This window comes from Monopterus albus, unplaced genomic scaffold (genome assembly GCF_001952655.1).
Source record: "Monopterus albus unplaced genomic scaffold, M_albus_1.0 scaffold536.1, whole genome shotgun sequence".
Taxonomy (NCBI): Eukaryota; Metazoa; Chordata; class Actinopteri; order Synbranchiformes; family Synbranchidae; genus Monopterus; species Monopterus albus.
In genome coordinates this window covers 2,654-27,153 of record NW_018128416.1, presented here as the reverse complement: position 1 = coordinate 27,153, position 24,500 = coordinate 2,654, and the positions used below count along the sequence as shown (strand labels likewise).

The 24,500-nt window shown below is 41.1% G+C and overlaps 1 protein-coding gene across 4 annotated transcripts in view; it reads right to left on the bottom strand.

The window, feature by feature from the left end:
* LOC109953044 (ADAMTS-like protein 2) overlaps nucleotides 1-21,315 on the bottom strand; it is a 28,348-nt gene extending 7,033 nt beyond the window's left edge. For 2 of the 4 annotated variants that reach the window (XM_020588403.1, XM_020588404.1), the window contains exons 1-13: nucleotides 20,869-21,315; nucleotides 14,817-14,906; nucleotides 14,558-14,661; nucleotides 11,824-11,899; nucleotides 11,586-11,688; nucleotides 11,222-11,367; nucleotides 10,310-10,433; nucleotides 7,646-7,726; nucleotides 7,118-7,293; nucleotides 6,833-6,967; nucleotides 6,556-6,745; nucleotides 2,953-3,018; nucleotides 2,479-2,770 (exon numbers count right to left, since the gene is read on the bottom strand). In XM_020588403.1, coding sequence (XP_020444059.1) covers nucleotides 2,479-2,770; nucleotides 2,953-3,018; nucleotides 6,556-6,745; nucleotides 6,833-6,967; nucleotides 7,118-7,293; nucleotides 7,646-7,726; nucleotides 10,310-10,433; nucleotides 11,222-11,367; nucleotides 11,586-11,688; nucleotides 11,824-11,899; nucleotides 14,558-14,661; nucleotides 14,817-14,906; nucleotides 20,869-20,961 — 1,676 coding nt within the window. In that variant the 5' untranslated portion in view covers nucleotides 20,962-21,315. The remainder of the gene's footprint in view (nucleotides 1-2,478; nucleotides 2,771-2,952; nucleotides 3,019-6,555; nucleotides 6,746-6,832; nucleotides 6,968-7,117; nucleotides 7,294-7,645; nucleotides 7,727-10,309; nucleotides 10,434-11,221; nucleotides 11,368-11,585; nucleotides 11,689-11,823; nucleotides 11,900-14,557; nucleotides 14,662-14,816; nucleotides 14,907-20,868) is intronic. The other 2 variants (XM_020588402.1, XM_020588405.1) reach the window with 2 other exon arrangements.
* Between the last annotated feature and the right edge of the window lie 3,185 nt (nucleotides 21,316-24,500).

The window sequence follows — 24,500 nt, the reverse complement described above, 5'->3', positions numbered from 1 at the left end:
AAAGGAAAGAGTTTACCCACTTCAATTCTCAACCAAATTAACTTTTTTCAATTTAGTGTTCTCCTCTTTCCCCCTGAATTTATTAATTTTTATCACTCCATCCATTTTTTTTTTTAATATACATACCAGACTGCATAGTGTTGCGTACACTCACACTACACCTCATTCACACAAAGAAACTTGTGTGTAGTGTCCACAAGACCAGGAATCATCTTGGGAAGACCTATATATTCTGATAAACCCAGAAGATCAATAACTAAATGACCAAACATTTATTTTCCGGCAGTGAGAAGTAGAGACTTCACTCACAATTGGAACACAGTGTTTGACTTAGCACCCTGACCTCAGACAACAGAATCTGAGAAACAAAAACAAAAAAGGATTTTAACTACTTCTTCTTCATAGGACATCTAATCCCTTATATGATTCTTTCTCAAGAGAACAGGACACTGCGGAGCAAGACTCCTCTCTGTTACCACCATAAAGATGGTTTAGTATTTGCTTCTTTCTCTATCTTTATAGAAGTGAAAATGTTTTTAGATCTGAGAACTGGAAATTATGATAGTCACGAGTTGCGTGGAATGTCTAAAAGAAAGTTTAGAAATGCTTTGATAAAGCTGATATAAATATGTTTAAACTCAGCCTCACACAGGAAAAAATGCTTTCATTCTTCAAATAATTTGATGGGCCACTGGTGACACCCTGTGATTGATATTGGACATCTATTGTACATACTACATCTACATACAGTACTAATCTAACTCCATCTACTGTAAAGCAGCCTTTACAGACAGTTATTTTATTCATCATGACAAGTTCTAACTTTCCCAAAGTGTTAAAACACCACAGTTTAGAAAGGCAAGTATATATGCACTTGTCTATTTTATAATTAACCTAGCTAATAATGGATTGTTTATGATATGTGTTAATCTAAAGTTAATGTTTTTGTTCTCCACAGAATATATAAAGTCACTTTCGGCTTTTTTCCGTTTTGCATGTTGACATTTGGCACGTGTTTTACGCCGGATGCCCTTCCTGACGCAACCCTGATTCGAACCCGGGCCACAGCTGCGAGAACGCTGCGCCTTAACCACTAGCCTAACAGGGACAGTAGACAAACATTAGACAAGGATAATGGAACATTATTTTCTCTCCACAGAATATAACGTTCCATTATCCTTGTCTAATGTTTAAATTTTGTTTGTGTGAAAGTGTGTAGTGTGGGTGTGTCCAGCTCTATGCAGACTGATATTCAGTATATATTAAAGGACCAGGAGTGTACTGGTGATGGCCCTGCCCTGAACCACCAGCACAAGGTGAAGCTACGACTTGTTTAATGTTCATATATTTTGATCGTGTGTATTTCTAATGCCAAGCCATAGTGGGGAGGAAGTTATAAGCCATATAAATTAACTTAAAACAAGATTAATTTCTCATAAAATCTAAATCAACAGTCCCTCCCAGAAACAGGCCATGAACTCTTCCACTCTTCTAAAAAAACTAATCAGGAGCCCATTTCCAGGATGCTAGAGTCTCAGCCAGTCAGAGGACCCCAGCTTGCAGACTCCCAACCAATCAGATGAGACTACACCCCAAAAGCAGCAAATAAACTTGGAGTCCAACCTCCCTTTATCTCAGAGCAGCAAGTCTGCTAGCCAAAGTTTATAGACACAGAACTTTTGCAAACAAAGTACAGAATTAAGTTTAAATCCAGCCAAACTGTGTTAAGCTATAGAGGCGGCATCAGAACAATCCACTGGCGATCAGTGTAAATCAGACGCGATTTACTTCAAGACATTTCCAAAAAGCCATGCACCGAGACTAAGATCTGGCTTAGCCAGCATCAGAAGGAAGACAGCTGAGTGACCAAATAGCTAAAGCTTGATGTCTCATTATCGTTACCCCTCTTAAAAGCCCATCATTTCTAAGACTTAAAAACCTTTCTCTCCAAATTCTTGCTGTTCTTTCTGCATTTTCCAAATACTTATTGTTTACAGTGTGGCGCACAAAATAAAAAAGCCCAGTGCCCCAAAGTTTAAATTATTATTACAAGGTATTAATAGCCATAAAAGTAGTCCCAAATCTACTACAAACTTGAATTGGTGATGAACTGTTCTCTAATGTAAGTATAGCAGCTAGACAGTAAATATACACACAAACAAATTAAATCACTGTACAAACTGGTTCAAATGGCTCATTTCATTCTTATACACCATACTGTTACATAAACCTGCCACAAAAAAATCATGTGGGGAATAATCACAGGATTAATTTGAATTCTCCTCAACATGAAATATCTAAACACTTTGAGATGTAGTACTTATAAGCACAGAGTAAATGACTGATGATCCCAGTTACTGTACAAGTAATACAATAAACACTAAAGATTCATGTCATTATCATCTCCTGAACTGCGTATAATGGTATCAGTGACTTTTAAGCTAATATCTTCTCTATAGCTGCTCCCTCATGCTGTACCTTTCAGTGTTGGCTGCCTGGACTGCAGACACCTGTTGCAGCTGGACCAAGATGGTAGTGTGTGTGTCTGAGTGTGTGTCAGTATCTGTGAGCATGTCTGAGTGTACACCTGTATGTGTTTCTGTGTCTGCAGAGGACATGGTTTTCATATGAGTTTCTTCTGGTGAATGAGTATCAGTTAGTGTGTGTTTAGCAGAGTGTGTGCTTGAGCCTGTCTGGTTGTGTTGTAGGCCCTCTAGCACCAAATAGGGGGTCTCTTCTGGTAGGGCTGCAGAATGAACACTTTGACTACCTGTCAATGGGCATAAGGAGAAATAAAGAACAATCAAAAAGTGTTTGCAAATATTAAAGTCAAAGTTTCAGCTCTATTGTCTTTATATAGCCTGCATACCATATTATAATATTTGAAACAAATAACATAGGTCTATGTATTATTTTAAAACTATGGGAAAAAGCTTAAATTGTTTTATCTACCTGGGAAAGAGAGCATTAGAGTGTCATCGGCAGTGGACGGCTCATCAATCAAATTGGAGGAACTCCCTTAATGAACAGAAAACAAAAAGAAATGAACCAATTACAGACAGATAAGTCCACAGCACTAATGTTAAGGCCAATACATGCTGCAAAGAAAAGCCAATCCCAGCTGACATCGGGCAAGAGGCAGGATCCACCCTGGACAGGTCACCAGTCTATCACAGGGTTGGCATGTAGACAAACAACCACACACACACTCACTCCTAGGGGCAATTTAGAGTCACCAGTCAACCTAACCTGCATGACTTTGGACTGTGTGAGGAAGTTGGAGTACCTGGAGAGAAACCACGCAGGCACAGGGAGAACATACAGACTCCACATAGAAAAAGGCCCTGGGATGGCCCGGGCTCAAACCTGGAACCTTCTTACTGTGAGGTGACAGCAGTAACCACTGCCCTAAATAACTTACCAGATCTTTTCCACATCCAGATCTTTCCAAATCTGTCAAATGATAGTGATACCTGCAATTCGCCAAGTTTGCATTACAGCCTGACCAATAAATTGGCCAGGACAATATTCCAGCCATATTATCATGGGTACTGCATACTGGCCTACAGTGTGGCCAAAGAATAACAAGAAATAGTATGGCAGTATGGAAATGTCAAAGATAAGTTCTGAAGCATTGGTGTACTGACCATTCGGCAAAATAGGAAAAAACAAACTCACATTACACACCACTCCTTATTGCTCTTTGCCCCTCCCATCCTGTTCCCTGAAGCTCTAATGTGAGCTATGAATGCCTGGTTGGGACAAACTGTACAAAAGGTAGCCTTCAGAATCAGAATCAGCTTTACTGGCCAGGTGTGTAGGACACACTAGGAATTTGACTCTGGTACAGCGGCTCTCAATGTTCCTGTACATATCCTTATGTACAGCAATAGCAAAGGGCAAGTAAACAATATAAGGCTGAGAGAACACAAAGTATAGAAGTAATGTGCAAAAAACAAAGGAATGTGCATTAAAAATAAGGATAAAGTACTTATAAATAGAGACCTGAATAAATGACGACCTGTAACAGGTTACCTTCAGTAAAGAGCTAGTGTCCCAGCTCTGTGGCATTACTGCAGCCATGGACACTTAACACCACACAGCTGGTCAAGAAGGCCCAACGGCGGATGTACTTCCTGAGGAGGCTGAGGAGATTTGGCACGTCGCCTAGGATCATCAGCAACTTCTACAGCTGCATCATTGAGAGCATCTTGACCAGCTGCATCACTGTCTGGTACGGCAGCACTACTGCTATGGACCGCAAGCGCCTACAGAGAGTGGTAAAGACTGTGGAGAAGATCACCAGGACTCCACTGCCCTCTCAGTAGAGCCTTTACCACCGCAGGGTGCGTAGAAAAGCTGCTTCCATCCTCAAAGATCCCACCCACCCCCAGCAAGACTGTTCACCTCCCTACCCTCTGGCCAGAGGTTCAGAAGTGTGAAATGCAGGACCTCTAGACTGAAAAACTCCTTCTTTCCCTCTGCCATCAGACTCCTAAACAGCTGAGGAGTTTATTACCAGGAAATACGTCATGTACTGACAACCTGTACTGTTTACATTCTCAGTTTGCACATGCATAATTGTACATTGACTGTTGACTGCTGCACATGCTGCTCCCATGCAGCATACACTCTCTATTCTTATATATTTTTATTATACCTCTGCATTTGCTGCTTAAAGTGTCTTAGATTTTGTGTTACTTATTTATCTACTTTATATTTCATTTGTATTTTGTTGCATTCATGTGGACGGCAAAGTAAGAATTTCATTGTACAGGGAAGCACGTTTCCTAACTGTGCATATGACAAACACTTTGACTTGACTTGATATGTATGGCCAACATTGTTTGTAGAAGATGGATTTACTTAGTCATGCCTGTTTTGACAGCTAAGCTGACTCAATTTTTAGACTACATCATAATGCCAAACTCCAATACTTGAAACAGAAATTAGTTGACGAAGCGTTCATTAAATGCTCAGAAGGATGGCAGAGTTTTTGTTGTGTTTGCCTCTTCAGTCTGGCATAGGAAGGTCATCCATGGCTGGCTGTTTGCAAAATTCTTCTTACAACAAGAAAGGCACCAGGACCAGATGGTGTGACCCCCTCCTGCCTGAAAGTCCATGCTGACCAGCTGGCTCCCACCTTTACACAGATCCTCAATAGATCACTGGAGTTGTGTGAAGTTCTCTCCTGCTTCAAACACTCCATTCCAGTTCCCACGAAACCCTCCATCAGTGAACTAAACGACTACAGACCTGTTGCTTTTACATCTGTAGTCATGAAGTGTTTCGAGAGACTGGTTTTGGCCCTCCTGAAGGACATCATAGACCCCCTGCTGTTTGCCTACCCAGCAAATAGGTGAATGCCTTCCTGTATGATCCAGTGATGCAGTCAACATGACACTGCATTACATCCTGCAACATCTTGACTAACCAGGGGCCTATGCACAGATCGTATTTGTGGATTTCAGTTTGGCATTCAACACCACCATCCCAGACATCCTCTACTCCAAACTAACCCAGCTCACTGTGCCTGCCCCCACCTGTCAGTGGATTACTAGCTTTCTGACAGGAAGCAGCAGGTGAGGCTTGGGGAAAACCACATCTAGCACCCGGACTATCAGCACAGAAGCACTGGGAGCCACTGAGCTGGAGTCAAATTCCATGTGTATTAATAATAATTGGAAATAAAGTTTGATCGACTGATTTGCTAGGTGGCAGGTTGGACTAATTTAGTTTGACAGCACTAGTATAATTAGTGTTTCCATGCAAATTCTCAGTCATCCAGGTCGTAGTATGCTGAAAAAACTTAGAAGGTGGCATTTGGATGTAGTTTTAGGTAGAAAACGTTTCACTTATCATCCAAGAGGCTTTATCAGTTCTTTCTGACTAGTGGTGAACAGGAGGTATTTATACCACTGGGTGGTGTTTCAGTCCTTCGAAGGCCAACAAACACCGCCCAGTTTTTTTTTAGCATGGTATAATAACAAGCTGGAATAACAACAAAAGAGCTGTAGTTAGATACCAGTGTCATGGAGGGGGGCAGTATAGCTGTAAGACAACAGGTGAATCCCAAGTCTCTTAGGTGTGTCTACGTTTCCCTCACTTGTCTTTCCTTGAGTCTTAATCATGCCTACGTAAAAGGCAAGGAAAAGACACGAGGAACCAAGGAAACAGGTTTTAAAAGACATGAGGCTTCCTTTCCTACAGTCTTTAATCTGAAATCTCCAATCACCGATGCATATTTGATAAGGGATCATTGGTCCATAAAAGACTTCTGTGAAGGATTCTCTCGTGTATCCTCATTCACGGTACCTCCAGTAGCTTCTTGGCTCCTTGATCCTCAGAGTAGGAATTAGAGCTTTGGGACATCCTCAATCATCACTCGACTGGATTGACTTCCAGGTCGAGTGAGGATAGAGGACAGTGGAAAGATCAAATAAGGGAATTGGGATTTACCAGACGTTCTGTCCCAATTTCACTTGGTTTATCAGACAACGTAAAATCTTAGTTAACGCACCATTAATTATTACAAGAGACCAATCAATGACTCACGGTAGCCAGATGGCGCTGGAGGTCCCTGCTCTTCCACATCATTGTGGCTGAATACATGGCTGGTGACTTCAGCTAGTCTGTAGACCAACATAGCCACTGGAGGTGGAGGACTGGGTGTCCGGATCTTCCATACCACTTCCTCCTCCTCTTCCTCCTCCGTCTGGACATCTGATTGTTCATTAGTTCCCAGCTGGGTGTTGTAGCAATGAACAGATGTCATATTCCATCTGCTGTGGTTTGTCAACCTAACTTGATCAACTCTTGCATTCCCATTTACCTTATTATAGGTGACGTTAAGATGCGGGTGGGTGTGGCTTTTGTTGATTCCTTCTAGAGCAGTCTTGTCATAAGACTTGAGGGGGATGGTGTACTCGTAGGTGATGTGGGGGAGCTTCCCATTCAAGTTGTAGTACTACATACACAAAGATAATGATACTGATGCAGATTAACTGCTTCATACTAGAACAAAATTTGATCTTGTCTTATAAATGTAAAAATTAGATAAAAATACCCGTGCTATTCACCACGCAAGTGTGTATGTGCATGTGTGTCTATGTACTACCATAACATTAAGGTCCTGCTGTATTGGCCCTTGTGCGATGATGTACTCCAGCCCATCAGAGAACATACTGCTTGGACGTCGGTATTTAACCACTGTACCGGCCACATGGAAGTTTTGAGGATTGTCAAACACAGTATTTCCATTGAAGAAGAAATGACCAGCTTCATCTGACAGGGCTAAATAGGAGTGGAAACATCAGGGGGTGGGACTAAGACAGTGACATTCCAAACCGGATCAGAACCCATACAGTATCTACACCCATATCCCCACACCTACAATATTGGGTCTTATTTTGGAATAGTCCAATTACCAAACTGTTAGATTAGAAGATCTAAATTATCTGTGCACAGTCTGTACAAATATAGGTCCAGACCAGGTTTAGCCTAGCTTATCTCATAATGATATTTAAAAATATATATTTTTTTACAATAAACAACATTCTAGACCTACTGCTACAGTGGTACTTTTGTGCTTTAAATGTGGTAATTTAATACTCAACATATCAACCTTAAAGCTGTAGGTTCTCACCCAGGATGTTCTCAGTCTTGTGTCTCTCTATGATCTGAATGTCTTTTGCTCCAGCTGGGATGTTGGTGATGAACATATAGCCTGATGATAAAAATACCTACTTTAGACACAGGTATGATTGTCTGATGCAACCTCTCATTGTGAACTGTGTACAAAACAACAAACAATAACATGGCTAAAAGGTCCAAAACACACATTACTTTTGGAACACAGTGTCGACACCATGCTCAACAGTATACGTGTCAGGTTCATTTCATCTCACCTTCCCTGGAATTTTAAAAAACATAGGTTCCAACTTTGTGATATCTAGGCATGCAGATACTTTGATTTTGACACAGTTTAAAGTTTTAAGAGACTAGTAATTTTAGGCCCAATACAATGAAAAAAAATGGATCACAGTTTTTGCTGGTCATAGCATCACCAAGACTTAAGGGTTTACAGCCATAACAGTGGCTCCCTGAAGCTGTACTAAGGCACAGCAGTGCTTCGAGCTAAATTCTATCTCTCTTTTTTTTTAGGTTTAATCAAAAACCAAAGTACTGGACAAATTAAAAACTTATGATGATGATGCTAGATGAAAGAGGATCACCAAAGTGAGGAGTCATCATCCTCTGGTGACCATGAATGTCTGTACAAAATGTTATAGCAATCCATCCAATAAGATTCTGAGTTATTTCAGTCATGGAACAAAGCAGCACATGGACCAACACACTAATACTGTCACATTTAGAGCCACACATAGCTAAAACTCAAACCCTGTTATTAAGGATAATTCTGATTTCACTGTGAAAACTTTCATATCAACTAAAAAAATAATGTCAAATACCCTTTTTATGCTTTCGTTCACCATCGGGCTGACTAGAGAAGTCCCAGTGGTAGCTATCTCAAAATCGGGAGGTAGTGTATGTCAGGAAGTGGGTTTACTGAAAACTCATTACATTTCGTCAGTCATACAGTTCATATCAAAGTGCATCAATTTTCAAAGGTTTACTCCAGGAGAAGAAGATAAATCTTAGCTGGACAGTAGCCTATTAGTTTGTTACCAAAGATTCATCTGTACTAATGTTACCGCTTTTATGACTAGTCATCAATGTATGGACAAAAACAGTGGTCTGTCCTCACATTCATACCAGATCTTTGTTGCAGATTTATCCTCAGCTCAGAATGTGCAGTGGTGCCTGCAGCCGTAGTTCTGTACCCACTGTGCGTATATGTGCTTTTTAATGATTTTACCCGCCTGTGGTCCCATCTCTCTCTCCCCACTTGTCCCCTGCTTGTTCAGTATATAGGTGGGGAGAGGACTTTTACGCCACTGTGTCTGGCGGACACGGTACAATTAACACATAGCATATATAGTGAAATACAGTTTTAAATGCATGGCCCAAAGAGCTATCTAATATGATAGAGCACACCGCTAAAGTGGGTCATATAATTTCTACTGTCTAAGGTGAGCCCTGCACAGCTTGGAGTCAGAGACAGCTGCACACTACCAGCTGTCAATAATGCATCCAACATCAGGACATATGCAGGGCATTTTTATTTATCATGGCTCAGGAGCTGCGTTCATGTGTTATTTGGAGGACTATTTATTGTGCTTGGATTTATGTGTCAGATCAGTGATTCTCAAGGACGACGCTGGAGCGCACCTCCTGAGTGCAACGCTGGTCAGTGTGTGGAAAGTTGGTATGGCAGGATGCTGTTGAGAGAGAGAGACTGCTGAACTGAATGAGGTGCTGCTCAAGAGCCAGGATGCACGCTGTACAGGGGTCACGTTATTACGAGAAAACGCATTAGGCTATGTTGTTATAGTGACAAAATAGCCTATGTGCTTATAACAAGAAAATACAGTATGTCATAATAACATTAAGTAGGTTTAATGTGAAAGTATCTCATAAAAATGAGCAAAGTATCTTATAATGAGAAAACTTTCTCATTAAAACAAGAGGTACCCTGCCATAGGCAGCTCTTGTGCGCACTATGAAATATAATCCTGCAGGTGCATTGACTCTCTAGACATTAAAACAACTGTCAGGCTGTCAATCAGCTCCCCAGCACTGAAACATCTCCTGTACATTACTGTAATCACTTTCAAATAAAGCACTTATCTGTTCAACTTCATCTCTGTGTTGCCACCATTAGGTTAACAAATTAAGGTAAACAGCAGAATTCCATCACTTTATTATTCATTAAGGAAATTCAAGTCTGTTAAATTGACTATGCGGAATAAAATGTAATTGTGTTACTTTGACTCATAAATGTACATTGTTACACGTGAATATTTCTTAGTGCAGTAGATTAAAAGGAGGCTCTACTCGTTATTTACCCATTAACATGGTGAATCGTAGTATCAGAGCTCCATTGATGTTGACTTTTTATACACCTCACACACACTTAACTCAGAGTGAATGTAATCAGAGTTGGTTCAACTTACTCTGATCAGCTGCTCTGGATATGAAAACTCAGAGTTCCCCCCAAATTATGGAATACCTCCCTAGACAGATCAAACCAAAATAGTCTGCATTGATCGATACCACAAGGGCTGAGAGGAAAACATTGTCAGTATATTTAGTGTTGTTGTGTAGTCAGTGTAATCAAAGTCAACACTAGATAACTTGACTTTAATCATAGCAGTATATAATTTATACTTGTGTCTGTGTGTGTTACCTAACTGTGTGAATGCCTTCCTGTATGATCCAGAGATGCGCTGGCATGATGTCCCATTGCCTCCACATACTCCACATCTGTCTACGGCCTTACTGCTGTACAGCTCCCCATCACAACCTACAGGCTGCAGGAGAAGATAAAATATGTAAAACACTTAGCCTTTTAGTTATTTAGAGGCTTCACTCATCCAGACAGTCAGTTGTTCTCATCAACAGGAAACACTGGCTTTAAATAAGTATGAAGTCGTGTTTACACCAAAAGCGTAGCCTGTAACATCTTACGAGAGGCTAACACTCGTATCTACCCTGGGTGCATGTTCACTCACACACTGGAAGTGCTTGGTGTACACAGAGGATCCCACACAAACACTTTGGAAAAGGAAAAACTATAATCCCAAACTCTGACATGTAGTAGACAATGAGGTAATTACTGGGTACACTTGCATGTAGACTATGTATAGTGTATCCAACCCATGACAAAATACAGCAAATGAAACCTACAGACACTTTAAAAAGAACTGCATGCTCAGTAGGACTGATGTAACAGATGGATCATGTGTTTCCACTGTCGTTACTTGATGTATTCTGCTGGAGCTCTCATTGAAACCAACGAGTCTTCATTGTTTTGGTGGATTCTGTGGAGTGTTTACACCCATAGCGCTGAAAAAATAAACCTGAAGTGGAAAAATATGCTTCAGGTCACAGCTACATGCATAAAGTGCGAGTTATATGCAGGCAGTGTAGACTGCTGGACTGATTAGTACAGGAGTGTACTGGTTGCATCTCATGCATCAATAACAGCTTAAATGTTGTACGTAGACAAGGCGTAGGAGCAAATGTTTTTGCAGTAATAATTATAAATATTGGTCATTCTTAAAGAAAAAAATGAAACAATTTTCCTTGGTTGGATTACCTGGCATATTCCCTCTATACAGACTCCATGGTATTTAGTATCGTGGCAAAAGGTACCATCATGGGCAGGCACTAGCAGCTGTCGCTCACCACTAATGGTTGTACACTGCAGGTCACATGGCTTATTGGAGATGCTGATGTAGTCAGCTAGACAAGAAATTACACATATTACAGTATGCAACTGTTTACTTCCATTTATTCAAGAAATAACAACATGCAAATTGTAAATGTTTGTCCTTTAGAGAGCCAGGAGACTATGGAGAGAGGCCATACCAAGGGACTGTGGTTTCCATTGACTGTGTCGAAGACATAGCTGAATGGAGATACAAACAGATGGAAGAAAGACTGCTAGAGTTATATCATACCTGGATATAGAGGTATCCACTGGTAGTATCTTCTTCCAAAGGCTTTAGAGTTGAATTGGGAACACTGGTGCTGTTTAAAACTAATGCTGGGGTTGGGACAGGACTGGAAAACAACAAAAACATGCACACACACACACACACACAACACAGAAAATATACCTATGGTTCTATTCAAGCAAAAATAGCCAGGTTTTTACCACCTTTCCCATTTAACCTCAGTATCGGCATAGCATCATACCTGGTTTGGACAGAGCTGGTATTGTTTAGAAGAGCCATCACAGTATGAACTGTTTACATTCTGGGTGGTAGATAGCCTGAGACAGGATACAACATAACACACAGTATACAGTGGTTAATATTCGCTCTTACAACACACAAGATGCATAAAACCTTCACATCCAGCACTGTCGTTTGAGTATCACAGAGAGAGGACCATTTGTTGGCCTGAGAACCTATTCTATGTGCACCTCTTTCCTGTATGCTCCAGTTACACCATATAAAAGTTCATGTACAAGAAAGATGTGACATTGTAACTGTCAGATGTAACATTGTAGTTCTCCTCTGGCTATTAAAAACAGTCAAATATAAGAATGTTTTATATTCAATAAGCATTTTTATTTAAGAAAAAAACCATTTTGTGGCCTTTAAGATGAGACATGACAGCTAAGCCTGTGAGCTGCCAGTTGGACAGCCACCGCTTAGTAGGCGTTTGGAAATGTGGCCATTATACACTGCACACCAGAGGTTTGGCTTCAGGAAAAGATGGTTGTTCTTAACATTTGTTCCTTTCATCACACTGGTTTCCTGCCCACACAAACATATGTGGCAAATCGTGCATCCCTGTTTCTTTGTAGAATAAGCATTGACATTTAGGGCTCATAGTGAAGAGTTCTGCAACAAGAAGCTGGAGCAGCTGCCACTATGAGAAAACAAGATGTACTCCTCAGATACTTGGCACAAATTCACACAGCACGTTCAATAACGGTAATGTTATCCATATTGCTGACTTCCATTGCCACTTGGAGCTAAAAGGGTAAACTGTAAACCCTAGTTAATCTGTGCACAATTACCACTCAGAGCTTTGAAAGATATTTAGGGTGTCAATCTTGATGCCTTTTTTCTACATTTCTCTCAGTGAATCAGTTTGGCACACCACAAAGCACTCAGTACATTCAAATAGTCCAGTATATACACTTGTATAGTGCTGAGCAGATTTAAAGCTGTACTAATCAACTATTTTATATTATAGTGAATCTTGACTTTATGTCTATGGGGTGAAAACAAACTTAACTCCAAATGAATGTGTATAATGTTCTGAGTCTGCTGGATGTGTAAACGGGTAACTTTCACAAACACCTTCGCTACAGCAACTATAAAAGATGGTGATGTACCAATGAAGTGTTTGCTTGTTTTGTTGTCCCAATGGCCAAAAAAAACAAAACACATAATACATGTTTTTGGTTAGGTTTGACAGGAAAATCAAAATATAACTATGATTTTCCAAATAATGTCTATAAGCTTGTGTTAATACTAAAAGCTAATGATGAAATGTAGCTATGATTTGAAATGTAGTTATGATCCAGCAGGCCTGTGCGGTACCACGAACCTGCTGGATCATAACCTTTGCACAGTTCCAAAGTGGGCATTGTGAGATATCCATCTGTGGAAACACTGTAAAAATGTCATACCTGCTACTGCTCATTTAGTTTTCTACTGTAGCTGTGTGACTATACTGGCAAGTTTCTGACAGTAAAGGAGTAAGGATCTCATAATTGACTTAAAACCAAGGTTTACTGTGCTTTAAAAGTTTGCCAAGCTGTGCAACAAGTAACATATGTCTGCACCAGCTGTACCAACACTAATCTGTCAGCATGTTGTAGTTTATGACTCTAAATCAGTATGTGTGTTGGGGGGAACCTACAGAAATCCAACATGGAGTTAATGCATCTGTCTTTCATTACCACGTTAACTGCACCCTCACCCACCCATACACCGTCTATCTTCCTACACTGTTAGTGAAGCAGTGGAGACAGCAAGAAGATGTGAGTGGGAGGTCACTATGTAAGAGGGTCACGTCTCATTGGTAGAAGGTGATGAGGGGAGGACAGTAGAGAAGAGGGAAACAGAGGAGGTGGTGAACAGGGTAGCAATAAAAGGAAGTGAACAGTGGGGAAAAAAAAGTTGAAATGAGAAAAAATAGTGAAAAAAGGAAGGTGGGTAAAAGGGCAAACAGGAGAAGGTGTGGGAAGTAGATGAGAGACAGAGGATCAATAGTAAGAGCAGAGTGGTGTTAATCTTGGCTGACAGAAACAAGTCTGACAGGGGGAGGTCGAAGGTAACAAGATGGCCACAAACACACATTGTGTCAATGTTCTCTCACCCAAGCCTTGCGACCTGTCCAGGGTGTACCCTGCCTCCCGCTCAATGTCAGCTGGGATAGGCTCTACTCACTTTTCAACAGTGGTTCATTGCTGTGTACATTCCTTTCCATATATGCCCTTGTGTCCTATCAAATACCCAAGTACTCTTTTCAACCCAAATTGTGTCTTTCACTGTAAAGATCGGGGTCTTATTTTCCTACACAGTTGCATAACTTCAAATGAAATGCAATCAGCCTGGTAAAATGCCTGTATCACTGCCACTCCAATCAGCTTGTTGATCTCACACTCCATTGTGCCCTCATTTGTGAACAAGACCACAACTCTACTACTTGCTACTTCTCCTAGTCCACAAAACACATGTTGGCTGGCTAAGCAAACTACTGTGACAGTCCTCTAGTCACAAAAGCTGTTCCAAGACCAGGACAAACTACACACTGCTCCTTCTGGATCTGGGATTTGAGAATCGCACTGAATCGACCTGTGCCTGGTGTGAGCCACCACAGATGGTCTCCTTCACATACCCTAACATTACGCTTGCCCAGTGGGTCCTGAGAGTAACATCAGAAAACATGTTCCATCTAGGTACATTACCTCTGTATGAGACAGTGCCTCTCCTGACTTCTCACTCCTCCTCCACAGCTTCTGGAACAAGAAGACCAAGTGGACCACTCCCCCCACCACTGAAATACTTCCTCCTGGGAGAAAACATACACAGCACAACAGTCAGAAAAAACAATGCAAACATTTCAACTAGAAAGAGGTTTAACATATGAAACTCATTTACAAACTAGACTTAGGGAGCATTATTAAAATATTATTAAAAATAGTGTGAATGTGTAATTAAAAGTACCTTGTTTCCCGTCTGCTTCACATTCTGACTACCACGGCTGTGTGACTGTAGATGGATGTTACGCCGCTCCAGCCTTCCTTCACTTCTGTCCTGGCAGATACACACCACATACACACGGACATGGAACACATGTACCCATGTATTGGGCTAAACACATTGATGGATATCACAAATATAATCTTAGTTGAACTGACTCTTTATGTAACTGGTGAAAATAACCTACCTCAACGATGTAAAAGTTCCACAAGACGTTCACAGCATTAGGTAGCACATGTGAGATCATAGTAACTCGTTCAACTGAACCTGCATGAGGTAAAATCTACTACTGCCCTGACTGGGGTTTCGGTAGGACCCAAATGCAACACACAGAGACGGGTCAGAAAATGTAAGAGGCTGTAATGACAATAAGTACAAGGCTGCCTGTTCAGGAAAATGGTAGAGGTGGTGAGAAGGCAGCAGGTAGGCAACCTGCTGAGGAGATGGATGAAACAGGAAAGTGGCCCAATGAAGAAAGCCCAGCAGGTGGGCTGCAGAGGTGTTTGCATTACAGGTCTCCCCCAGAAGTTCCCAAACGGTCTCCTGTCAAGGTACTGGCCCGGCCCCAGTCTGCTTAGCTACTAAGGACAGGAACAAACAGGCACACCCAGAGCAGTAGGAAGCAGACTGCAAGGAGGCAGAGCTGGACATATTTGTTTAGCTCAACGTTAAAGTCACTGAAATGGTCAAGGTGCACTTGGACACAAATATATACTGTATATACACACACAAATGTTTACAAGAAATGTATAATATCATTATGAAAAGCCCAGATGTGATCATTTTGTTTAGGACAAGTTTGTTGTCTCCGATAAATAAACTCACAATCAAGTGGAATTTTCTTGTTTGCATGTGTTTTTTTTTTTGTATCACATATATATTGTCACTACTTTCTAAGTAACTTTGGTTTACCAAAAGTACATTTCTCTCTAGATTAGCTTTGCTGTAGTTTAACTTTTCCTATGTGAAAGCTATCAGTTACTTCACATCAGAAGAGGCAGTTTCCCAGCACTGTTCATAACTAGTACAGGTGTTCTGTGTTGCTAGTATGCAACTACCCAGCAGGTACAAAAATAGCAGAGGTAGTTACACTCTTAGTGAAATTATGCCCAATACATCTGACTATCACCTTGCAGTAAATGTATTTAATAAGATGTTGGTTGTTAATCACAAAAATGTGCTTTTGTGTGCAGCCTCTCATCATCAAGGGGACTGAGATGGAGAGACCTGACGGTCACTAGTTTCTGGGCCGTCATGTGACAACAAACTTGAGCTGGACAAAAAACACTTTGGCTCCAGTGAAAAGGCCCAGCAGCGGTTTTATTTCATCAGCCTGCTAAGGAAGGCCGGACTTAGCCGTGGCCCCCTCACCCAGGCCTACAGAAGAATTAGAGAACATCTTCACAAACAGCATCACTGTCTGGTGTGAGAGAACCACCCGGGCAGAGATGGAGGCTCTCCAAAGAGTCATTAAGACTGCAGAGAGGATCACTGGATCTGACCTCCTATCCATGGACACTCTACACACAATGCTGCAGGATAAAGCACAGAGCATCCTCAGGGACACACCACCCTGCTCACTCTCTGCTCAACCATAAGCGCTCAGCATACAGCCTAAGACACTGCAGACCGGACAGCATTACCACACACAAAGCACAGTGTTATAACAGCTTCTTTCCAGCCGCAATCAAACTGATCACAAAACACAAGATAAACAGGAAAAATGTGTCGTCACCCCAGTAAGATCACAAGTTTTTACACTCTATTTCAATTCTACCTCACATTATCTTTTATCATTAAGATATAGTGAGGGGCGACTGTGGCTCAGTGGGTAGAGCGGTCGTCTCCCAACCCGAGAGCTGGACGTTCGAATCACTGCAGTCCACATGGCGAAGTGTCCTTGGGCAAAGCACTAAACCCCAAAGTTGCCCCCGATGGTTAGAGCTGTGAGCTGGTGTCTTGGTTCTGTACCGGAAACAAATTCCTTGTGTGTGTGTGTGTGTGTGTGTGTGTGTGTGTGTAACATACTTGGCCAGGTACAGTGATTATCCTTATTATTATTATAGTGCAATAAAACTACAAATGTGCAATATTCTCCATATCTGATATGAAAGCAGTAGTATTTACAATGTTTATAATGTTTAAAGTGCATTCTTACTGTTCTTTTATAGTGTGTATTTCACTGTATTATATTCTATTTTGCACTCTACAGTGAGTTGTACTGTAGTTTGCATGTTAGTGTTTTTAGATTTGCCTTTATATCTATTTATATAATATTTGGTTGTTCCTTGTCTTGACTCCAAGAGCTTGTGCACAAAGAACTCCTATGCACCTGTACTGTCCGTACATGTAGAAATGGGAAATAAAACCTCTTGAATCTCTAAATGTTTGCTTTGGGCCAAGCAGCTGGACTAAGCAGCCCTCCCAGCTCACCACCACTCATCTGTTCTAAACAATACAGCGGTTTTGCTTACATGGACAGAGACAGCTGGCCTGGTACTTTTTATAGGTTCTGTTTCCATTTGATTTAGTAACCCTTTAGTAATTTTCACTTTCCTAATAGATATATATTCACTACCAAGACCAAAACCAAAATAAAATACTCTATAGACATTTTCAGGACACAGTCTGATGCTCAACAGGACTGTTTTACTTTTCTTCTACTATGCTGAAAATCACTGGTATAAAATAATGCATGCAAAAGAAAAACGGTGCATCATGTCATCAACCAGCACCTGTGTCTTGCTCAAAGTGAGCATGGAGGGAAAAAAAATGAATTACTGACATTTCATTTCAGCAAGCCCTTCAACTGACAAACACACACACAGAGGCTCAAAGCCCCATTACTGTGTTATCTCAAACAAGCCTACACAAGCTCCTTACTCTGTCAGATTACCCTCTGGCTAATTCAACACATACACACACAAACCACTGTCGTGTCTAATGTGTGAGCTGAAAAAAGCAATAGTTGTTTATTATCAAAGCTGCTATCAGAGCCAGTGTTTCATAGATGACAGCGGGTCTGATGTAAAAAAGTTTGTTTGGTGGGATGACTCACTGGAACAGACTAAATGAAGGCCTGGAGATGACCATTAATGACATCATTAATGAATCAACTAACACCAGCGTTGCAAAATTCAAATGAATGCGTTTAGTTAAAATCCAGCAGCAGGTTTCTGCACAAGCTGGAGCTATGGAGTACAAAACAGACCATGGGGCATCCTCTATTTGTCTAGTTCTTTCTAGTGTAATTCAACAGCCCAACACACTCGTGCCATTCTTTCTACAACTGAAATCGGATATCGTTGGGATAAGCTGCGTTTCCACTGTTGGAACCTAACTAGCAGTACACCCTGTGCTTGCCATAACATTCTATATTGCCTTTCCACTGCTTTTTCACTGTGTTGGTCTCTGTTTAGAGGAGAGGTGGACTGCTCCCCTCTCGCACTCAAAACTGAGCAGAGGGAGGACAGGGGACATGAAGGACCACTCCATAGTGGACCAATCAGCCATTAACAGAAACTATATGAGCAGTTTATCAAACAGCTGTTGAATAAGCAGAACACAAACTTGCAGAAATGTGACGTCTTTGCCCGAGGGCCACTCACAATACATTTATTCTTTTATTGGCCAGAATTAAAGGACTGATAACCTCAGTCCTAACCAGACAAATGTGTGACATTTTATCAGCTTTCTCTGAGCCATGACTTTTCAATTCATTCATGTGCACAGAAACAGGGAAGTATTTAAGGTTTAGATGAAGAACTGTGAGTGGTGGTGGTGTTAAGACAGCAGAGGAAAAAAAACATGTCTGTAAGCAGGGAACCAAATTCATCTGTTCAATCGACTGTTTACCCTACGCAAACTTCCCAGTTTGTGTTTGTTTTTTTTATCCAATTACATTGTTACCTATGTACGTTACTGTCAAATGTAACTCAGTTACCATATGACCTAAGTGTCATACATGTATTTAAAGCTGCATTAACACATTGATAAATCCAATGAAAACAGGACAGGACATTATGTCTCTCAGCTATACTAAACCCCTCCATGACACTCTGCTTCCCTTCTGTTGTTATTCCAGCTTTTCTAATCCTTTCAAAGTACGCCCCATAAATTTGCACCGCCCACCACCCAGCGAAAGTTTAAGAAGCATTTTTTCAAACTATTAGTAATCATTTCCAACATCTAGCCATACAGGAGCAGTCAAAAGTCCAAAACAGTGGCTGCCAGACCGAAGAGGGGGGCAAAGAAAGAGAAAAAACCAGGGTTAACATCAGTTTGGCTTTATGAGATGGACAGCGTTAAAAGCGGCCAGATGTGAATCAGATGGGACATTAATGTTCCTTTTATCTTTTGTTCTGCTATCAGCCAGGTCCAGGTTTAATATGGGCAGTCAACCATAAATCATCTCTAAATGTTCGCTGCAGAGATCTCACTGTTTTAATGTTACCTGACGATTCAGCATCACCTCACGCTGCACGCAGTAAAGACGATCTTAGTACAAATGTGAGTGAGTCCAACTTCTGCAGAGCAGAGGGACACTGTGTGAATAAACCACTGTTTTCCACAGACCTCATGATAGACGGGAGTAACGCGTGTAACCATGGTAACTGTACGCAACCAGGATGAAGATACCCTCTTCAGTAAATATGAAAAATGCAGTTTAAAAATGACAACTAGACTAAAATGCATTTAGCTTTTAACTCAAACTAAAACTAACAAAAATCTAACGACTAAAATTAAAGTAAAGTAAAGATAATATGCATTTTTGTCAAAAGACTAAAACTAAATCAAATTCAGGTGTCAAAATTATCGCCATTTGTGATCCAGCAGATTCTGTGACCTGTAGCGACACAATACATTTTGCCTTCACTTAGCAAAAAGCACATGGTGCATGTAAAACATATGCAGTTTATTAAACTGATCTTCACTGAATGGTAAAAGTAGAATCTATATTACTTTGTGCAGCTGCAGCACAGCCCCCAGTGAGGAGCAAACATGAAAATGAAATGAATGAAACAGAGCAGTGACTAAAATCTGTGGTAAAAGCCCTAGAACCCTTCAGCTCAGCAGAAAGTCTTTAGTTTGGCTTTGATATGGTTTCAGTTAGTGCCAGTGTCATGCTTGTCACGTGACTGGCCCTCCTCAACTTACTGGTGACTGGCCTTTAACTCCTAATTCAAATCACTAGTTGTCCTATAGCCTGTTAGAACAAGCCAGATTCTTAGATGTTCAGCACGTTTTGTTACAAATCAGATAAAAGTTGTTTGGTACTATGGCCTACTGAGTGAAATTAAGTGAAACAAGTCCCACACTAACAAGCAAACTACTTGGTTTTGATCAAGGATCCAAAGGGGTCCGGGCCTGGATATTGAATTCAGCTGTGGAAAACCCACTATGGAGCCTCATCCCTAGTTTGAATAAAACAACATACCCTCAGATACAAGCAACACCCAACAACAAAGCAGTTTGTATACACGTCAACAGTTTAACTGGTTTGGAGAAAGAACAGGCCAAACACAGTTTCTAACAGGCTGCAGCATTATTTATTATTTATTAGCATTAGTTATGGCCTAATGTAAATAGGTCTGAGAGCCGTTCATTCCTTAACGCACCCAAGCATCCCTCAAATCTTTATTCAACAAAGTCTGGACTTTTCTGGGAGCTTCGACAAAGGGGGAGCACTTGGTAACCTAACACTAGCTTACCTTTGCGAACACTAAGTATGGTTACACATGCTATGGTTGTTCGAAGCCCAGGCTGTTCTGGGGACGGAAATTAAGCTGGATTCAGACACTGTCGTGTTTCAGTTAATTAACCTCATAGCCGAATTGAAAAATGGCTCCAGGAACTAATACGTTTAACACAGAGACCGCGCTCTTCACCACAAGCAATGCAAAATACTTGTAAAGCAACTAAAGTGCTCCATTGGCCCAAACTACTCAGTCCGCCTTCCTAACTCCAACCACTGCCAATCCCTACAGCATTGTGAGGGGAACAAGCTGCTATTTACCTTAACGGGCCAGTTGTTGACTAGCGGGACAACCGGGAGGTGCAGCAGGAGGAAGGAGCAAACCGGGAGAGCTATGCCTCCGTTAGCGAACATGTTTCATTCATGTCATGGACCAACAACACCTCCGCTCCCGTCCTCGCTCCTTGTGCCCTCCTTCCTCCTCCCATTGCGACCCCCTTTGTGACGCCTTCTGGTCTCACACGGGCACGCGCACAAGACCCCGCTGTGGTTTCATTGTGCTTTCTCACTACTTTGTTTGTTTGTTTGTTTGTTTGTTACAGTTGTCCAGTCCTTAATTGTAGGTGTTCTGAACGTTTTCGTACAGCCTCATTTTTCCACAGGTTGTGTCGCAGCCTAGTGTAGAAGACAAAGCCAAACCCGAACCAAAAATGAAAGCACAAAGCAGGAAGCAGGACACAAACCACAACACTTGGATTAAACTTGAATTGGTGATGAACTGTTCTCTAATGTAAGTATAGCAGCTCGACAGTAAATATACACACAAACAAATTAAATCACTGTACAAACTGGTTCAAATGGCTCATTTCATTCTTATACACCATACTGTTACATAAACCTGCCACAAAAAAATCATGTGGGGAATAATCACAGGATTAATTTGAATTCTCCTCAGCATGAAATATCTAAACACTTTGAGATGTAGTACTTATAAGCACAGAGTAAATGACTGATGATCCCAGTTACTGTACAAGTAATACAATAAACACTAAAGATTCATGTCATTATCATCTCCTGAACTGCGTATAATGGTATCAGTGACTTTTAAGCTAATATCTTCTCTATAGCTGCTCCCTCATGCTGTACCTTTCAGTGTTGGCTGCCTGGACTGCAGACACCTGTTGCAGCTGGACCAAGATGGTAGTGTGTGTGTCTGAGTGTGTGTCAGTATCTGTGAGCATGTCTGAGTGTACACCTGTATGTGTTTCTGTGTCTGCAGAGGACATGGTTTTCATATGAGTTTCTTCTGGTGAATGAGTATCAGTTAGTGTGTGTTTAGCAGAGTGTGTGCTTGAGCCTGTCTGGTTGTGTTGTAGGCCCTCTAGCACCAAATAGGGGGTCTCTTCTGGTAGGGCTGCAGAATGAACACTTTGACTACCTGTCAATGGGCATAAGGAGAAATAAAGAACAATCAAAAAGTGTTTGCAAATATTAAAGTCAAAGTTTCAGCTCTATTGTCTTTATATAGCCTGCATACCATATTATAATATTTGAAACAAATAACATAGGTCTATGTATTATTTTAAAACTATGGGAAAAAGCTTAAATTGTTTTATCTACCTGGGAAAGAGAGCATTAGAGTGTCATCGGCAGTGGACGGCTCATCAATCAAATTGGAGGAACTCCCTTAATGAACAGAAAACAAAAAGAAATGAACCAATTACAGACAGATAAGTCCACAGCACTAATGTTAAGGCCAATACATGCTGCAAAGAAAAGCCAATCCCAGCTGACATCGGGCAAGAGGCAGGATCCACCCTGGACAGGTCACCAGTCTATCACAGGGTTGGCATGTAGACAAACAACCACACACACACTCACTCCTAGGGGCAATTTAGAGTCACCAGTCAACCTAAGCTGCATGACTTTGGACTGTGGAAGGAAGCCAAGAGTACACGGAGAGAACCCACGCAGGCACAGGGAGAACATACAGACTCCACATAGAAAAAGGCCCTGGGATGGCCCGGGCTCAAACCTGGAACCTTCTTACTGTGAGGTGACAGCAGTAACCACTGCCCTAAATAACTTACCAGATCTTTTCCACATCCAGATCTTTCCAAATCTGTCAAATGATAGTGATACCTGCAATTCGCCAAGTTTGCATTACAGCCTGACCAATAAATTGGCCAGGACAATATTCCAGCCATATTATCATGGGTACTGCATACTGGCCTACAGTGTGGCCAAAGAATAACAAGAAATAGTATGGCAGTATGGAAATGTCAAAGATAAGTTCTGAAGCATTGGTGTACTGACCATTCGGCAAAATAGGAAAAAACAAACTCACATTACACACCACTCCTTATTGCTCTTTGCCCCTCCCATCCTGTTCCCTGAAGCTCTAATGTGAGCTATGAATGCCTGGTTGGGACAAACTGTACAAAAGGTAGCCTTCATAATCAGAATCAGCTTTACTGGCCAGGTGTGTAGGACACACTAGGAATTTGACTCTGGTACAGCGGCTCTCAATGTTCCTGTACATATCCTTATGTACAGCAATAGCAAAGGGCAAGTAAACAATCACCTACATTTCCACATTATATGGCTAATATGATAAATTACACTGCTTCAGCTTTTGTAACATGTCATTGAAACCTCACTGATGGAACATAGAGCCTGATGTTTCTGTTAATTTGGAAAATGTTTATTTCCTGACAATTAAAAAAAGGGGTTTAAGCAGCATATTGTTAGTCTGCACTAACTAAAACAGACAAATGTGTCAGTAATGAGGATCTGCCTTGAGACAACCTAGCTATTCGCAAGTTATTCAGGTCATGGGTGTGTTCAGTGTCCATGATGCTTATGGAAACCGGTGTGTTTATGCATCAATGTAATTACGCAGCAAGGGCATAGGTTTGGTCCCAACAATGGTAGGGACAAATCATACCCCCCAACCAGAATTAGAGGCTCACCTGGAACACTGAAGATCCTCCTGTTCTCTCACCAGCCTGCTGCTGCTTCCTACATACAAAATAATTCATTTTCATGGGGTTTCTAGCTTTTACATGATAATGAGTGATTTTGGTGACACCACTGTCTAACAGTGTAGCTACTGAATATTTTTCCAAATCAAAATTCACAAACATTATACAAAAGCAGATTTTTTCCAAACTAAGTGTTGTAGTACAATCAGTAGATGGCCATTAATGTGTGCAGTGATTTTGGTGACACAACAGTGTATGAGTGAAGTTACTAAATGTTTTCCCCAATAAAAATTCCCCCAAATTATGAAAAAACATGTTTTTCCTAACTAAGGGTTGTAGTATAATCAGCAGATGGCCACTGGTGTGTGAAGTCATTTTGAAAACACTACACTGGGTAAGAGTAAAGTTATTGAATGTTTTTGTAGTAGGCCTCTCTGTTTTCAGTGTTGCACTTTGTAGACGGTCCCTGCGCTCTTGTCTCACGGCCGCTGTACATTGAGACCATGTGCCATTTGTCTGGAGCAGAGGACGGCTCATTTTGAAATTAAATGAACTTGTAGCTTGTTGTTTACATTACTATGAAACAATAGAGGCATTGTTTGTATTCTATCAACATTTTGCTTATGACTTATTAATCTGGAAACTTCAAATCTGTGAATATTTTTCCAACTTTACCCAAGTCAGCCACTATAATATGCCCTTGTCAACACACTGACCAACAGTTATCGCCTCTGTGTCTGGGAGAAAATATGACATTTGCATGTAATGTGAGCTTTAGATCGCCTCCTCCATTTCAGTCCGTCAAGCACATCAGAATGATCTAATATGACCCCACTCCAAAGATAATGTGCACGGGTTTGCTTAAATATTGGTAGGGACATTTCTGTCCTCCCTAAATATTGGTAGAAACATGTCCCTACCATCCATATGCAAAACTATGTCCTTGTCATGGAGAGCCTGACCGACTTT